Source organism: Sphaeramia orbicularis, chromosome 14 (genome assembly GCF_902148855.1).
Source record: "Sphaeramia orbicularis chromosome 14, fSphaOr1.1, whole genome shotgun sequence".
Classification (NCBI taxonomy): Eukaryota; Metazoa; Chordata; class Actinopteri; order Kurtiformes; family Apogonidae; genus Sphaeramia; species Sphaeramia orbicularis.
Genome location: NC_043970.1, coordinates 33,044,238 through 33,063,372, shown reverse-complemented (window position 1 = coordinate 33,063,372; position 19,135 = coordinate 33,044,238). Strand labels below are relative to the sequence as shown.

Genomic DNA, 19,135 nt, shown 5'->3' with positions numbered 1-19,135 from the left:
ACTGTTTTCCTTTTATTGAAGAGTTGTCATGTTAACTTGTCACAAACTGATTGTTATGTAGTATGCCAAACATACCTTTCAGTTGTTGATACAGATGCATAATTCTTAAAAAGTTGCTTAAAATAATAGCAGTAATCTTGATTGCTCCGAAATGCGATTTTTAAATAAATAAATTACTGTAAAGATGCAACAATAAAAGGGAAGAGGGAGCAGAAAGGACATGAAAATTCTCACTAGTTTTTAGTAAATAGTTGCTCTGACACAAGTTTTAGTAAGAAAAACAAAGATGACCAGTTGTGCAGATTATAGTAAATTAAAACCCAAATGTAACATGGTTAAGTGTGGAATCATCAGACATTTAGGATGCAGTGACTGTGTGAGTCCCATCAGGCCTGTAACACATGACAATAACCATGTGCTGTCTCATCAGCAGGTTAAAGAACAGTAGTAGGTAAGTAGTACTGGCCGCTAGAGGTCGCTGAAGTACTGTACTGACAGCTGCAAGAGGCGACTAACACACTGGCACTACAGGAATGTAGCTAACAAATGTCTCTTGTTCGTCATGAAAAATCCGTCATAACGAACAAAACCAGCTGCCACGGAAGAGATGCCATACTGTAATGTGGCTAAGAGATACAGACTGGTCGCCCTGTTCCTTACTTTGTTTGGTAAGTGGGGTGGATGTTGTATTGTGACAGCTACTCGTTAGCTCAACTCTTAGCATGAAGCTGGATGTGCTACGTCTGCCCACCTGAGGCAGAGCGGAAGTAGGATTGTTTCGGCTTTCAAAGTAAATAAATGAACTTGGTGAAACAATACAGAACTGTTTTAAAATGCAGCTACACGTTTTCTATTTGCCTAAAAACAGGAGCGTAATTTATATATATATATATATATATATATATATATATATATATATATATATATATATATATATATATAACACGTCTATCGTAGGTTTTGATCTATTTTAATATGTTTTATGATATGCAAAAATATGTTGATTTATTTTGAAATGCAAATCTGGAAGTAGTAGCCGTATTGTTTTTACTTTGACAACAAACACAGACCATTTCGACAGGTGATCTGAAGATGTAATACAGTCACGAAAGAGGTCTACCGTCCGGTGCCAAAGGTCACTTTCATTTTAAAATTATACTGTTTTGAAATTCAACTTCATTGCACTTTTAAACCACAAATAAAGATCAACTTGTCACATTTTCTTAAACCAAAGCTGCATTTTTACAAATAAATGCATGTGAATTTAAAATATAAGGAGACTCTGGGATGTCAGCCAAGGCCCCAAATTCATTTTGTCTTGTAATATTAGAAAAAAAAATGAAATTAATTTAGAATTTTACCCTTTTTAATGAATCCGTCCCAAAATATGTTAGATTAATCTTGGCCCTGTGTTTTACTGGTGGTGACCAGTATTATCAAAGTTGTGTATCACGTATTGGATAAGCTTATGTCATGGTCATGGTACAGTGCAGTACCTTTCTGAAAATTCAGTTAAGAAGTGGTTCAAAAATAACCATACTGTACTTAATCACATTATTTATTTATTTTAACTGTTATTTCTGGAACATTCAAAAAGTTCCTTTTCAGAATTACTCTACAATTACTTCTGTGTCATGTTCACTTTCTCCACTTTCTCTGTTTCTTTGTCTTTCCTTCATGTTTACTGCCTTCATTTTCTGTGTGCTTCCATGTAGACAACGCAGGACACTGAAATGACTAATGAAAGATTGCTGTAAAACACACACAGGACCAAACAGACTATATGATTAAATAGACTTAATGTTTTCTTTTGACATATGGTATGTTTTATCATGATATTGCACAGCCCCATAGCCTTGTCCTTTTGTAGGTAATATTAGTAGTAGTTTTTGTTATCATGGTCACAAAAACAGATGGTAATGAAAACATAACTTCCTTGGGGAAGGTAATAAAATGGCACAAAATTTTCAAGACTGCAAAATACCATTTTTGCCTCTTTCTCACCCCTTCAGGTCCCACAGCTGGGCATCAAACCAGAGGTCATAATCATGTAAGAACTGTGCCCATTTTCTCACAGTCATTATATGGCTCAGCAGTGTTTGTCACACTTCTAAATCCCTTCATTTCTCTGCAGGCAGCTGAGCATCAGCAGCACATCGCACACAGCCCAGCTGGTGAGTAAGAGATTTTCACTGCAGATGGTCTGATATTTTGTCCAACTTAAAATGCAGTAGCATTAATAAATCAGATTAACGGCACAATGAAGAGCTTTGATTTTGCAAACCAACACTTTATAATCATAGATTGCAATATTCCAAATGCTCGAGGTGTTCCACCATTTAGAAACAGAACCAATAAACAAAACTTAAGGTTGGAGAAGCAGTTGTAAATGTTGCAAACTTGACATAGACAGATTATTACAGTAACTATTGCAAGTACAAACATTTCTTCCCTCTGTCGATAAGACTTTATTCTTTCTGTTTTTCTCTCGCTGTACCAGCTTAAATTTCTTGTTTATGTGCATGTTATTCTCAGGATTGGAGGACGTGGTTCTCGTGATCCAGAGCCAGAGGAACTCCTTCCACGCCCAGCGAGGGCAACAGAGAAGGCAGGAGATTCTGCAACAGGCCGCAGAACTTGGACAGGTAACATATCAGTCATGAAACTTCAACTTTATTTGTCACGTGCACACAAGTCACTGACAGTTTGTCCATAATAATAAGGCCCTGTTGCTCTACAATAACAATACAAGAAGAAATAAAAATCAAAATATGTCATAAGAAGCATAAGTTGCAGGATTTACTGTCACTACTGTTTGAGGCAGGTTTAGGAGTTGGGTTTATGGTTACCCCAAAGCAGAGGTGGACAGTTAATTTTCTTATGGTGCCACATGAGAAACTTTGACAGTAGTTAAGGGCCAGATCAATACGCTTGCAGCTCTGCTCAACATATATCTCTATAAAAACAGTAAATTAAACAATGTAACGATACAATGAAAATGTGGAGCACAGAATACAACTTTTTAATGAATATTCACAAAAACATTTTTGAAAATGTGCAAAACCAGCTCCATATTAACTTCACATGAAAAACAATAAATGCATCCAGCTTTGTTTGTTTGCATGTATCTGTTCCTTTTCTTTCTCTTGACTTGTTAAAAACTCTGCATTCTGAATAAGTCTTTCTTTTTTTAGTGTTAGCTGACATATTCATGGGCTGAACCTGACCAACAAACCAATCAGTGCATAAGCCCCATGGAAAGCACATGAAAAAAAGTGAATTTAGCAGATCCTTCAAAATAAAAGCAGTGCCACAGTATTGGTAGCATCTTTTATGATAATATATATTTGCATTGACTTTTAATTTGTCAATAACCTCATGTGGGCCTGTCAGGGTCAACTACTGGGGTGCATGTGGCCTGTGGGCCTTACAATGCCCAGGTCTGCCCTAAAGGCTCAGGATGTTCCTGTGTGTGTCTGGTTTATGTTTATATAGTGGTGTTTAGTAACCGTCACATATGGGCTTTTCTCTGTGTTACTGTTGTTTTGCTCTGTTACCAACAGGTGTCCTCACCAAACTGCTCTCCTCTGTGTGCCCACAGACAGTAGTTACTGAATGATATTTACCAGCCTGGCTATAAAAGCTATAAATAGGCTATAGATATGAGATGCCATTAGAGTTGACAGTATGAATCTGTGAAGAGAGTGAGAGGTGGTACGACATTTTAGGTGCGGTTACTTTTTTTCCTCCTAGTTTGAGGTTATGGGGTTTGTGTGCTGCATGTTTAGGACATTTAGACCATGATAAAAAAATAATAATTCTAACAGGTACATATACTTGTACAACAACAGATGGTTAGGATGTTTTGTTTGGACAGTGTCTTTTTCTGGGAGTTACACCTGAACCTGAGACACAACAGAGTCTGACGGTTAACATAGCTATTGCACAGTTAAAATAAATGAAATGATGGGTCACAGATGTCAGGTTATGTCTAAAAATGTATCAATTTACAGCTCAGGTAGTATGTTATTGTATGTATTCTTATTGTATAAATGCTCTGTGAAAGTTTTAAAATCCACTTGAAATTTACATCAAATTTGCTTTAAATTTATCTGTTTTATGACCTATTTATTAGAACTTTCCAACCCCCCCCCCCCCCCCAAAAAAAACCCCAAAACATCCAGGTAAGTGGTTGTTTGGCATCTGAGATATATATATGAGGTGTGATTCCCCTGCAAAATATGAGTGAACATGAATGAGTGAATATTGTTTCACTCTTAGTTCAGGTTTTTCCTCTGTAATGGACATGTAAAATAAGCACATGCTGCTTATCTCTGATGAACATACTCTTACATGTTTCTTAATCAGAGGCAGAGTTATTTGTTGCTTCCAGAATACACTCTTTAAATGTTAGGTGCATGTCACAAAAGCAGATGCATAATGAAAAACATGATACATGATTTAAGATCTCAAGAGCACACTGAGGCTAAACTGCTGATGCATTTGCATACGCATTTACAAAATAAGAATCCTCTCTCAAAGAAAGTGGCAGTGGACATTTCATAAAGTGCATGTGTGTATATGTTTGCAAAGCAGTGGATGGAGATGTGCATGAATTTGCATTTTCTTTTGCCACTCTTCTTTTGAAGGAAATCTGACTATTGAACTCAGAAGACTCCTTCCACTCTTCAGGCAGAGTGTGGGATGTGTTCAAAGAGGGGGAAAAAAAACAAGTTGAAGCAAAACATATCAAAATATAAACTTCTAGAATTATTGGAGATTTTTGTCAGGTTGATAAATACTTGACTTGACTGATCTCTCACTTGTGAAATTTCATAAACCTCCTGGGAAAATAATAAGAGGTCTGCAAAGAAAACTGAAAACAAATCCAAACAGAGGAGAGGAGTACTTATTAACAAAGCCCAAAACTCATAAGAGCATATCATCTGTTAATCATGAATGTATATGAAGGAATAATGAAAGATAGGTGACATGGTAAGACAAATACAGTGTCACTCATGCTGTTAGAGTGCTGATGAGATTATAGAGAATGTCTTAAAGGAGTGATATTTTGCTGTTTTAAATGGAATTATGCATCTAAGACATTTTCCTGTGGTCTACATAAACTGTAAATGCTATGCTTGGGTCTGAATTCTTCATTCATTCAACTCCACAGGTCCATCTTCAACCATATTTCTGAGTAATGACACCAGAAATGTCATTTTGAGCGCTGGCCCTTTAAATGCAAATGAGCCACTTCAGGCCCCACCCCCTCCAGGTGGTTGACGCTGCTGCTCTGTCCCGTTCAGCCACTTGTGTTCATTAACACAACCAGCAACTGGACATTTTATGTAATCGGCTCGTAGTTTGGACATATTTTCAGTATGGACTACAACCACTGCTGTTTACAAACAATTATGGCGTACTTGGAGAAATGTTTGTCGGAAGTCTTGACCTTATATGTGCAAATGTTATGACATAACTAGTTATAGACATAAGAAATTAAGAAGGAATTAAAACGGGTTGTAGAAATCCACTCGATTTTTGTCAGAATAAATAGACGGCTTTGCAGCACCTGGAGGGTTCAAATCCAAACTTTTTGAACTATAAGATAAGAAGGGAAATTCCAGGTTTACAGCAGCAAAGCACAAGAGCAAAATTAGTGCAAAATCAAGACAGTTATATACACTATTTACAGCTGTAGGGTCCCCAAATACACAAATAAATGAACCACAGACTAATACTAACAGTTTTTCCTCTTTGTGCTATTTGCCTGTACAGAGCTGGGCCAAAGGGCATTTGTCTACTCATGGAATATGTTGCTGAAAGACTGGAAACTGACTGAATTGATCTCCTAGAATGCTTTTAAATCCAAACTCAAAAGTGCTAGAGACTAACTTAATGACTTGCACTTGTTTTTCATAGTTTGACTTGTCCTGTAAATTCTTTTATGTTGTAACTGCACTGCAAAAATCAAAATCTTACCGAGTGTATTTTTCTCATTTCTAGTCAAAATATCTCATCACACTTAAAAGAAGACATAATTGCCTAAAGAGTAACTTTTCAGTGAGATAAGAACTTATTTTTAGACAATAGATCTTGAAAATCATATTTCAAGAAATCTTTGTTGGGCCGCATTATGTAATAAATTCCCATTGTGTAATAAAAGTTCAGAATGTAATAAGAATTTCACGTCATCTTGTAATAAAGCCGCATTATGTAATAAGCTGACGCATTTTGTAATGAACTACGTCAACTCATTATATAGTAAATTTTTTCACATTATGTAGTAAGTTGTTACAATTTGAGAAATTTATTACAAAATGCACTTGACACATTTTTTATTTAAAAAAAATGTAATCACATGTAATAACAATCTAAATTAATATAATTTCAGAGCAATTTAGAAGAATTTAGTCACAGGAGCTACAGGTAACATAATCAGAACTTTAACCACACAATTTAAAGATTAATTTAGCACATTGTTATTATATTGCTGTGTCAGCTGTGTCTGATACAGTATCTTATGATCTTGGAGAAATGTTCCTTGACACCCTCAGATTGAACAGCAAACATTTATTGTGTGTTTTATCGATCTATGTCACAGAGATGAGCTCCGGTCCATTTTCCTGAAAATAAAAATGTGTTAAGTGCATTTTGTAATAAATTTCTCAAATTGTAATAACTTACTACATAATGCATTGAGGTTGATTATTACAAAATGCGTTAGTTTATTACATAATGCGGCTTTATTACAAGATGACGTGACATTCTTATTATATTTTGAACTTTTATTACATAATGGGAATTTATTACATAATGTGGCTCAATAATCTTACCAAGATAATTTTCACTTGTTCCATTGACAGATTTTGTTTTTTTGCTTGAATGAAGCAAAAAAAATGTTGAATTAAGCAAAAAAAAATCTGCCAATGGAACAAGTGAAAATTATCTTGGCAAGATTTCTTGAAATACGATTTTCAAGATCTATTGTCTAAAAATAAGTTTTTATATCTCACTGAAAAGTTACTCTTTAGGTGATTATGTCTTATTTTAAGTGTGATGAGATGAGATTTTGGCTAGAAATGAGAAAAATACACTCGGTAAGATTTTGATTTTTGCAGTGTGTGTGTGCTGTATTTCATGCTGCCTCTTGGCCAGCATTCCCTTGAAAAGAGGTTCTTAATCTCAATGGGATCTTTTTTCCTGGTTAAATAAAGGTTAAATAAAAAAAAAAGTGGGTTTAGCAAAATATGACCCATTTAAAATGTTCCACTGTGTGTCCAGGCTGTGTGTAGCAGATGGATGTTTGTCATAGATGTTGGTTGTTGTTATGTAAGGGAGCAGGTTTTGCGTCAAATGTGCCACGAATGACGTATCTGCATGTGCTTTAAGACATAAAAGTCATAATCTGGCAAAGAAATGCACCCTAACCTACTGCCACCGTGTTTCCTGTTGTGGTTTTGTTTATTTGGTGAGACTGTCTTTTTGGCGACTATTTTCACCTGAGTCACAAAAACAGAGGTGGTAATTTTCAGCAGGTGTTTGCTTAGCACAGCATTATCTCACTTTTCCTTTTTACACTTTGTTTACTCCCATTAATCTCAGCGTATATTCAGTGATTATTCAATGGAAAAGACGAACATGTTGTCACGTAGCCTGTTATGTGTTGTTGACTAGAAGTGCAGGCTGTTAATCTAAGACGTCATTGACAATGCCGGGTTTTTTCAGCCTCATCTTCCAAACTCATTACGCAGTCATTTTGCAGCTGCTTTTCCCTCCTACATCTCACTGCAAATTAGAATATAAACTAAAAAAGCACTCGGAGAGCGCAGACCTCCGCCAAGGCAGATCAGTGCCCCCCCCGGTCTCCACCAAAATTTAATCATTTGTTCCTTGTGCCAGTATCAACATTTCCTGAAATTTTCATCCAAATCCATCCATAACTTTTTGAGTTATCTTGCATGTGGACAGACAGATGGACAGACAGACAGACTGACCAACGCCGGTAAAAACATAACCTCCTTGGTGGAGGTAATTACAGTCAGGAAAAGTTGCATCTTCGCATTTAATGTACAGTACTCTTTGTGTTTTTCAGGCTTTTTACCCCTCAGAGACTTAAACAAATGTAGACAACTGAAAGCATCTTCCAGTCTAAAATGTTTAATGACATTTAAACCACTAATCCTATAAATACATTTAATAATTCAGGTAAAAGGCAGTTTCTCAGCTTTTCAGTGGCATCAGATATTATCCATTAGGACATTCAGAGGCTCTGTTGTCAACATAAATACACTGTCATCTTCTGTAACATTGAGTCACCAGTAAATTCATATAATTTGACAAATTACAGTGGTTGTAGATGCTTGTTTTCATCTTCAGTTACTGATATATTTCACTGAAAAAGTCATTTTTTTCTTCAGTCTTCTCTATTTTATGTAGTAACCTTTGAATTGACTTTTATTTACAGCTTTTATAAACATGGGCGGTAAATTTTTCATTGAAAAATACAAAATACAGAGGATAATATTATAATAAATGGAGATAAATCACTAAGGAAAGATTAAATGCAGATAAAAATTCTTTTGAATGTCACCACAAAAATAGTTCTAGGTCTGTTATGTGTTACATCCTATACATAATGCAGTTCATTTTCCCCAGAGTGTTCTGTCTGAACCATTCTTTTAACACAAATGTTGGGAAAACTTTGCAAATTCAGGTAATGATGATGATAATAATAATAATAATAATAATAATAATAATAATAATAATAATAATAATAAATCAGTTTTATATAGCGCTTTTCTAGGTACTCAAAGATGCACATCCATCATAACATCCATATGCACGTAGTGCATCCCTTTGTTGTTGCTATGCAATTTCTGGTAAAATCTTCAGTAAAATCCTTTCAGGGTGTCAAAGGTCGGAAAAAGCCACCCCTTGTCTGGGTAGTAAAGACATAAATGATGGATCTGTTCAATTTCAGTTCCATAGAATGCCACAGCTTTGAGCCATCACACACAAACTAAAACCCTGAAACTGATGCACATTCATCAACTGCAGTAACTGTGAATTAATGTAATTATACCCATTCATTTCCTGCCGTATGATAAGAATATTTTCTGTGAAGTGTTATCAGTCAGAGGAAGGTAAATGTACATTATGATGAATGTCAAATCCTGCGTTTGTAGGAGTTTGACTCATGACTGACAATGAAAAGGCAGAATGTCTTCATGTCTGCTACAAAATAATGGAATGCTTTGATTCTAATTGTGTCCAAACAAAGTGGAAAGACTTCAGCTCCAACGTAAAGACAATGTGGAAGTATTTTAAAGTTGTAATACCACTGACAGCCACTGGGGGTGGCATCAAAAAGCCTAGGCTCCTGTAGACTTACATTGACATCTGTCTAAAAGTAAAATGACAGTAATAATAAATGACTAATCATTTTTCCAGGAGTCGCTCCTGGCGCATTCATTTTATTTGGACCCTCTGATAATTGATCAGTTTGTCTGTCCTTAAATATTTCCTTTTTCGCTGTCCTTTTCCAGCTTCACAGTAGTAAATTACACCAATCAGACTATAAAATTACTTTGCTACACAGTGCTTAGTTAAGTTTAATGTTTGTCAGAGTCAGTGAGCTTGCACATTATTTTTCACCCATGACCCCTCACTGATGGGTCTGACTCCTTGTGCTCTTGCAGCTCCATCCCATTTGTCCAAATACAGTCATTCTGGGTCCAAAAAGCCAACATGGTAACAGCCAAATTGTGCACTACAGTTCAGACACCAATGGATGATGTCACAGTTCCACTAAGTATAAACAGTCTGAAGCACGGGTGTCAAAGTCAGTGTAGTTCAGGGGCCATGTACAGCTCAATTTGATCTCAAGTGGGCCGGACCAGTAAAATAATAGCATAATAACCTGTAAATAATGACAACTCCAAACTTTTCTCTATGTTTTAGTGCAGAAGAGTAAAATTAAATTCTGAAAATGTTTACATGCCCAAACTGTCGTTTCACAAAAAATGTGAGTAAGATAAGATAAAATAAGATAAGATATACTTTACTGATCTCCCAAGGGGGAAATTCAAATAACCTGAAAAACCTGAAACTTCTTAAGAAAAATAAGTGCAATTTTAACAATATTATACCTCAACTTATCATTTACTTGTGCATTACAATTTACAGAACACAGTGAATCTACAAATGCACAAACATTTAGTAACAGGCAGAATATTGATATAATTTTGGCGTTTACAATTTGATCACCAGGGCAACAAATCAGGAATAGAACAGTTTTACATGTGTCTGTCATAGATGTTACTCTATCAGAAGTGTTTACATGATTATTTTAGCTGTGTGTTATGTTTAAAGACACATTATGTCATTACTGCCCTGTTGGCATTTTGCAATTTGAATAGTAACAGAAGACTGACCAGTGAAAATGGGCCTGTTTCACCACCAATTCTGATAACCGTCTATCAGACATGACTGCTAAAGCTAAAGCTGCAGCCTGTACATTTTCAATCAATATAGTCTGTTCATCATGTGACATATCACCTTATTGTTAAAGATTGATTTCTGTCTCTGTTTATTCTGAAAACTTCTCAACTGAGACTGAAGAAAGACCAGTACTCAGTGTAACCAAATAAAATATACAGAATAAACCTAATAAAATGGTCCCACTGGAATGTTACACAATACAGTTTTATTTTGTTCAGAAGAGTGATGTGAGTTTAACAAGTTACTTCCAGTTGCGTAAGTAGGAAGAAAATCATTAGACTGATTCTAGCCAAGATTAATTGCAGCTTATTTGTACCCAGAGGAATGTCAGGAGAGTTTTTCATTGCATGAGCAGCTGAATCTATAATCTGTAAATAAAGTTAAAAGTGGAAAAATAAAAGTGAAAAGTAGAAGTAAAGTGTAAAGGGGCTCAGATAACAAATAGTGGGGTGCATTCATATAAATTAATGGACTTTTCATTTTACTGCACTGGTCATAATATGTTAAATAAAAGCACTCAAACATGCAAAGTCAGTTTATCTATTGAAACACCATGATTTTTCGCCTGAGTAGAGCAAAATTAATGTAAAATATTCCCAATTTGCAGATTTGTTGTTCATTGTTATTTGTTAATGACTCCATTCTGGGTTTTTATTTTTCCACTGATATTTGATTGAGTGTAAGAAACTAAAAGCACATTTGTGTACAATATACAGAATAATGTCCAAGGTGAAAGTCCTACATGTCATTTGCTCCATTATTGAAACACAAATGTTAGAATATTTACATTACATTAACATGCTGATATAAGCCATATATTATGTATATGGATACATTTATATGCATATATGCTGATTAATCTATTTCCATTAGCTCTCTTTAATGAATAAATTTGTAGACTACACAGATGCTCAGTAACTATTCCACAGGGAGGGTATCACTGCCTGTATACACTGCCCTCTGGTGGTAAAAATTAAATTAAAATAATGTTATTATTCAAATCATGAGTGTCTTTAACTTCATTTTTGTGTTGTGTTGAAAGTGATGTAATATGCAGCGGCTATTGTTACATAAAACTAACCAGGCTGCTTATTAAGACATTTAACTAACAGGTAAATTGCTGTCAGATTAACAGAAAAGATTGCATGTGTGATAGTGTGAAGATTTGTGGTGCATGACAATAGGATGTGAAGTTCTGTGTTGATCTGCACAATACTATCAATCGAATAATTCAGTACCGTGTGATTTTTTTTTTTTTTTTTTTTTTTTTTTTTTTTTAAATACCAAAATCTAATATTAAGTTTTAACTGTGAGTTTCTGATGACATGCCTTTACCTAATCTGGATTTAATACATGGAGGGAAATTACACATTGCTTTAACAATATTTTTAGATTAGAATAGAATAGAATAGAATGCCTTTATTGTCACTATACACATTTACAATGGGATTTAAAAAGCAGCTCCTTCAGTGCAAACATATACATTGAAAAATGATGGATTTTAATGATAAATAAATGTGTGTATCCTAAGATAAAATCAGTTAAAATACACTGTATATACAGTATGTAATATAAAAAATTGAACAGTTTTAAAAAGTTCTTTTCTGCTTTTCTAAGATGACACATATTGCAGGTCATGCGTTATTGTGGTCAGACGCTGTATATAAAACAACGGTGTAATTGTACTTGTGGACATTTGAAACATTTGAGTATTGATCATTCATGATTGATTATATGTTTGAAAAGTTTAAAAAGAACTTTTTTCTGTTTCCCTTAGATGACGTATAGTGCAGGTCACGTGTTGCGATTAGACACTGCATATAAACCACCTGTGTAAATCTCTGTCCTCAGTCTGATGAAGGGCCTCAGCGCAAAACGTCACGTGGTAATAAATGTTTTGGGAGCTCACAGGTTGTGTGGACGTTCCTTTACTTTTTCATCGTATCTTTGGGATCCTGTACACCAGGGGTGGCCAACCCTGGTCCTGGAGAGCCACTGACCTGTATGTTTTATATGTTTCCCTCTTCCAGCACACCTGACAGTCATTATCAGGCTTCTGCAGAGCTTGATGATAGGCTTATCATTTGAATCAGGCGTGTTGGAAGAGGGATACATCTAAAACATGCAGGACAGTGGCTCTCCAGGATCAGGGTTGGCCACCCCTGCTGTACACCTTTTATTTTTTGGATGTGCGTGTCGTTCACCTCTTTGCAGTATTGTGGTCAGAATGATATTGAAGAGAAAGTCGTAAATATTGATTGCACAGTAGGTGGTTGAGAGGTAGTCTGGGGGGTCGGGGGGGTTGGACTGAGAAGTCAGTGCATGTGTGAGTTCAGAGTGGTGATGGCTTTTGGAAAGAAACTGTTCCTGAGTCTGTTTGTCTTGGTTCTGATGCACCTGTAGCGCCTCTCTGAGGGCAGCAGGTCACACAGGTCGGTGTCAGGGTGGTAGTTGTCCTTGATGATGTTTTTTGGTTTGTTGAGGCAGCTGGAGGTGTAAATGTCCATCAGGGAGGGGAGGGGGCAGCCGATGATCTTCTGGGTTGCTTTTACTACTCTCTGAAGCCTCCCCCTGTCTGCCATACACTTTATAATAACATTTTACTGTAAGGCACTATTCTAAACTGTCAAGGTCATTGTACAAAGAATTACAATCAATACAATAATAACTTTCAAATAATCTATAAGATGATAATTGAGCAAATGGAGAATAAAGACAGTTGTGGAAAAAAAATATCAGATCACCTTTGTTTTCTTCAATTTCTTGTTCATTTTAATACCTGGTACAACTAAAGGTACATTTGTGTGGACAAATATAATGATAACAAAAGTAGCTCATAAGAGTTTAATTTCAGCGCTGATATCTAGTCATTTTCCACGTTTTCTTGATAATAACGAAAATCACTTCAGTTCTTACATCAATATCTATGGCATTGTACTGACAAAAACAGTGCTTTTAGGCATTCCATGTTTTCCTTTGTGGGCGACACGGTGGTGCAGTGGTTAGCACTCGTGCCTCACAGCAAGAAGGTCCTGGGTTCGACGGGGGGTGGGACCTTTCTGTGTGGAGTTTGCATGTTCTCCCTGTGTCTGCGTGGGTTCTCTCCAGGTACTCCGGCTTCCTCCCACCATCCAAAGACATGCACTAATAGGTTAATTGGTTAATCTAAATTGCCCATAGGTGTGAATGTGAGAGTGATTGTTTGTTTGTCTCTATATGTTCAGCCCTGCGATGAACTGGCGACTTGTCCAGGGTGTACCCCGCCTTCGCCCCTATGTAGCTGGGACAGGCTCCAAGCGACCCCCGTGACCCTAGTGAGGATAAAGCGGGTTCAGAAAAATGAATGAATGTTTTCTTTTCTGTCTGTTTTAGTCACATGATACACACAGGAGTTAGTACTTGATTGCATAACCATTGTTTTTGATGACTTTTGATGGTCTAATAATTTTTTCGGCGACTGTATCCTAAATAAAACAAAAGCAGGAGTTATGGAGTCTGAAACAATTAAACCTTTTAAAAAGATGTACAAATTAACAATTATTCAAAAATACAGAGCTCAGGATTAACTAAAGAAAATACTTGTTTAAAAGACAAGGATCGATATTGGTAGTTGAGATAGGGACATGATTTACCTGAATTAAATTAAATATGTATTCTCTTCTGTTGTATATTTAGCAGTGATTACATTGAAATTTTTTTGTTTGCTTGTTTGTTTTCATGTGGAAACATTGTGTTAATTGTAAATAGGGTTAGGCAAAATAAGTCTGAACTTCAACCTGAACCCTTTCGGTCACATTGTATATGGAACAATGGATACATCGTTTTTGTTAGTTGTTGAAAGTAATTAACGACCGAATAAACTACTACTACTACTACTACTACTACAGAGATGATTATGTCAGATGTTTTTGAGAGGAGATCTGAAAATGGGAACTGACTCTATACTGTATCATCTGCAATGCACCTAAAACTGTGTAACTACTGTATAACTCATCACATATTTTTTTCTATCATCATTATCATTCTTCTGTGGAGCCTTAGTGTTGTTTACTGTTTAATTTATGCTCATTATGGAGGCTTGGTGATTTATGAGGCACCAGGATGGTTGGTTATTGAATTTCTCCCATATTGTAAAATGTTACTGTTCTTACTCCTTCAGGGATTTCCATTTGTCATTCTTCTTCATGAGCTTTCAGACTACGAAGGGGACTGGAGCATCCTGCCTGCCCTTCCTCTGTAGGTGATCAACACACATAAAGAAAATGCACTTATTTCAATGACTTTCAATAAAATCTAATTTATGTGGATAATGGACCATTCAAGGCAAATAGCTAATAACTCTAATTTCATGTGTTTGAATAATGTCTTGTGTCCAGTCTCTCTGACTCCTACAGATCAGCGTCCTGGTTTTTATTCATAGAGGAGGAAACGAGAGTCACACTGGCCGCTCTGCTGCAGGTTCTCAGCAGATATGAAGCCACAAAGGTGAAACGCACATTCATACTGACCACTACTGACTCCATACAGTCACTTTTTATTGCTTAAGGAATTTGCCCTTAAATAGGCCCGTACAGACCCTTTTATTCCAAATGTTCCATGTTTCTGTTGGTATCATGTGATTGAGTTATTTTAGTGACACCATGATGTAAATATGCAGTCACAGGCCTTTGCAACCAAGACATACAGACCAAAAACGTCCACAGAGACATCTGGAGCTGCTTAGTCTTTGGTTTGTACAATTTGGAAATAAAGTTGTAACATTGTGCAGATCTGAACTAAAGGGATACGGCTGCTTCACTTTCTGGCCATGTTCAACAAATGTGCCTCCGGGTACACACGATCCAAGAGACTGGAAAGATGGAACCACATGTTGACACCAATTTACAGCAAGTAATCATGTAACATCCTGGTGTTAACACAGAGATTTATTATTGCTTGGAAGGCTTTAAAAAAACAAACACACACAAAAAAAACATTATTTCATTTGTCTGAACTGTGATCTGCTGATCTGAGTGTCAGGGTTACCAGATCAAACAAGAATAAATAATAAAGAACTATAACTAAATAACTTTAACTATAAGTATAAATATATAACATACCCATAACTATAACTATATAACAAAACTACAACTATAACTATAAGTACATAACTGAAATTATAACAAAACTATATAACTATATAGCTATGATTATAACTATATAACAAAACCATAACTATAAAGCTATAACCATAACTATAACTATATAAGTATAATCATAATTAAAGCTATATAACTATAACTATATAACTTTAACTATAAGTGTAAGTTTGTAACATAACCATAACTATATCAATATAACTATATAACAAAGCCATAACTATAACCATATAACTAAAACCATAACTAGAACTATATAACTATAACCAAAACTAACGCTATATAACTATAATCATAACTATTACGATATAACTTTTAACTGTAAGTATAACTATATAACTATAACCATAACCATATAACTATTACTATATAACTATAACTAAAGCTATATTAATATAACCATATAACCATAACTTTATAACCATAACTCTAAATATAACTAATAACTCTTCTTTGGCCATTACTCTTCATGTCTAGTCTCCTCCAGTGGGTCTATCGCAGTCTCTTAAGAACATATGGAACTCTTCTGTTTTTGTGATTCACAGGAATGGTTTCTGGGTAAACGTATCCATGACATCGAGGCCTCCATCATCCACCACTATGCCTTCTCTGAGGATCCCAGTTCCTTTGGGTATCCTGACCCTGCGGCCGGTTGGGCTCTCAGCGCTGCTCTGCTACAGAGGTACAGTTTGTGCAGACGTGTCAGTTTGGATCAGGCTTTCAGCTTTAACCCTCAGGAGTCCACAGACGCGCCATGACGTCCAAGTCACATAACTGTTTATAAATGACGTAGCAGCAAGTTAGAACCTTGCTGAGTCTTCCTTTCAACTCGTGTGGAAAGTACAGATGTTAGAGTAATACTCTTACGTCAATTGTGTTGAAAGGCTAAGTAAAAGTAGACTTATGACACACAATAAAAACATAATTTTTGGCAATATTTTCATCACATTCGATGCATGTCTGGTGCAGGAAGAGGTGGTAAAAACAAGCATCCAAGGGGAGTGTTTGCATGAAAAAAAAAACATGGTGGAAAAGTCAACATCGACCAGCGAGATGTGTGGCATCTTGTGACACCTGATTGTTGTAAATAGTTGTATAAAGTTTTCTGAGTAGTACAAATGGTTCATTGAACATATCGGTGGCATCATATTGTGACACTAGATTGTTTTGAGGCATTGCTTGCATTTTCAACTAAATAATTATATATAACATTGTTATTTGCTACATTTGTAATTCTTTTTAAGTTTCCAATTTATACGTTCATTCTAAGTTCAGGGAGACATTTGAAACATTTGAAACGGTGGTTGAGAAACAGTCAAGAATATAACCATGAAATAAGATGAGATCGAGCCTTATGCAACATATTTATGTTTTTGTTTATTGTTTAGTTTCAGTGTATCCTTAAAATAGAGCACATGGGTTTTTCCATTCAATATTTTGTGTAGGTTAATGGTGCATGCAATACAGATGATTTTTTTTTTTTCACTTTATATTTTAATTTTTTAAATCACTTTTACAGTGCAGTAACAACAACAACAAAAAAAACGCAAAACAACAAAGGGAGGATGCTGTTCCTTATGCACTCTGCTTTTCTGTATCAGATCTGGTACAAAGAATTAGTGTCCTTGAATATGGTCCATTTCTCCCATCTTCAGTTAAAAGTTCCCACTTTAATCCTCAGATGAAATGTTAATTTTTCCATGGTATAGATTTCCTCTATAACAGGGGTGTCAAACTCATTTTAGTTCAGGGGCCACACACAGCCTAATATGACATAAAATGGGCCGGAGCAGTAAAATAATAGAACTCATAGTATAAGAACTTAGAAATAATGTCAACTCTAAAGTTTTCTCTGTTTTTAAGTGAAAAAAAGTCAAATCCCATAATGAAAATGTTTACATCTATGAACTGTAACATGAACAAATATGAAACTGAAAATTATTTTTAAAAAAAACATGCAATTTTAACAATGTTGCACGTAGTTTATCATTTATACATCACAACTTACAGATCACGGTGGAGCTACAAATACACAAAATATTTAATAACAGGCAGAATATTGTTAAAATTAGACATACTACTCTTAAAACATTTCAGGATGTTCATATTTGTTCAGGTTATTCAAGCCTTTTCTAAAAGGCTAGTCTGTAAATGTAAACATTTTTGTGTAATTTGACTTTTTTAAAAACTAAAACAAAGACAAAAATTTGCAGTTTTCATTATTTATAGGTTATTATGATAGTATTTTACTGGTCTGACACACTTTAGATTAAACTGACCAATAAATGATTTTAACATCCTTGATTGTTAAAATCTTCAGTGTAATTTTTGCATTTCATAAATTCATCCCTCGGGCCAGATTGGACACTTTGACGGGCCGGATTTGGCCCCCGGGCCACATGTTTGACACCTGTGCTCTATAATGTCCAGACATTGCTGTGGTCAAAGAGGGTTACTTTTTAATCAGTTCCTTGTGGCAACCTTTTTGCAGGCAAGAATTAATATTTTAAATAAGTAAGCATCTTCTCTTTTAATTACATCATCAGGTGTTAGACCTATACAGATGAATTTTAAATTATTTTGTACTAAATGTCTGTGCTAGCATTGTCCATGTTGCATTTTATGGTATCTGTATTTAACCCTGTATGTATTTTGTGTGTTTATGTGTAACATCAACCTGCCAGGAGATCTACAGATGGAAACTGGATTTAGACTATAATCTGGCACATTTACCTTTTTTTTTTTTTTTTTTTTAAATGTTCAGTAGTATGCATGGTTCCTCCTTTTCTTAAATAAATATAAAAATGGTTGTTTCAACATGTTGTTAGTGAAAAACAGTAAAAAAAAAAAAAAAAAAGTTACTTTTTCCCACTCAGATTTTTATGTTTTATGTGATTTTAGGTTCAGTGTGTTAATACAGCATGTCAAATGAAAAAAAACAAACTGTAAAATCACACAGGTGAGGTTGTGCTGAAAAAAATGATACCAAACAAGGCCAGTTGTAAAGATACAGCTTTTAAATGAGAAATATAAAGGCAAAATCAAAAGTATTCAAAAACGGCCAAAGTATACTCAGACTCCTAAAGGCTACGTGTGGGCATCTGTCTTCACTGTGTTTTTCTTTTTTCATGTGTTTCAGACTCGCTGAACGGATTCAGTATGAGTATCTGAAATCAGACTTCACCATCGACTTAATACACGAGGTAAACTATTTCCAGAACTATTTAAGACACATCTTGTTTTTCAATCTCGCCCCATCTGTCACAGTAATAGTGGAAATAATATGATGGGAGCTGTCATCTCAGTTCAATGTGTTGCTAAGTTGAAATGGTGCAGATATGTCATGGTGGGCTTGAAAGGCCATAGCAAATGAGAGCGTAGTCGAGAATTACAAATGGATTGACTGGTGTATTGACAGAAAAACTCATTAAATGTGATTAAACTTACACAAAAGGGTAAGAAGTGGAGATCATTAAAGGCATTGGTGTGTG

General features: G+C 35.4%; 1 protein-coding gene across 2 annotated transcripts in view; it reads left to right on the top strand.

Annotated features, from left to right (window-relative positions):
- The first annotated feature begins 494 nt into the window (after window positions 1-494).
- The window catches only part of b3glctb (beta 3-glucosyltransferase b), a 40,132-nt gene continuing 21,491 nt past the window's right edge, over window positions 495-19,135 (top strand). For both annotated transcript variants that reach the window (XM_030155136.1, XM_030155135.1), the window contains exons 1-8: window positions 495-668; window positions 2,013-2,050; window positions 2,135-2,174; window positions 2,536-2,645; window positions 14,666-14,742; window positions 14,883-14,991; window positions 16,190-16,326; window positions 18,784-18,847. In XM_030155136.1, the coding sequence (XP_030010996.1) occupies window positions 608-668; window positions 2,013-2,050; window positions 2,135-2,174; window positions 2,536-2,645; window positions 14,666-14,742; window positions 14,883-14,991; window positions 16,190-16,326; window positions 18,784-18,847 (636 nt within the window). In that variant the 5' untranslated portion in view covers window positions 495-607. The remainder of the gene's footprint in view (window positions 669-2,012; window positions 2,051-2,134; window positions 2,175-2,535; window positions 2,646-14,665; window positions 14,743-14,882; window positions 14,992-16,189; window positions 16,327-18,783; window positions 18,848-19,135) is intronic.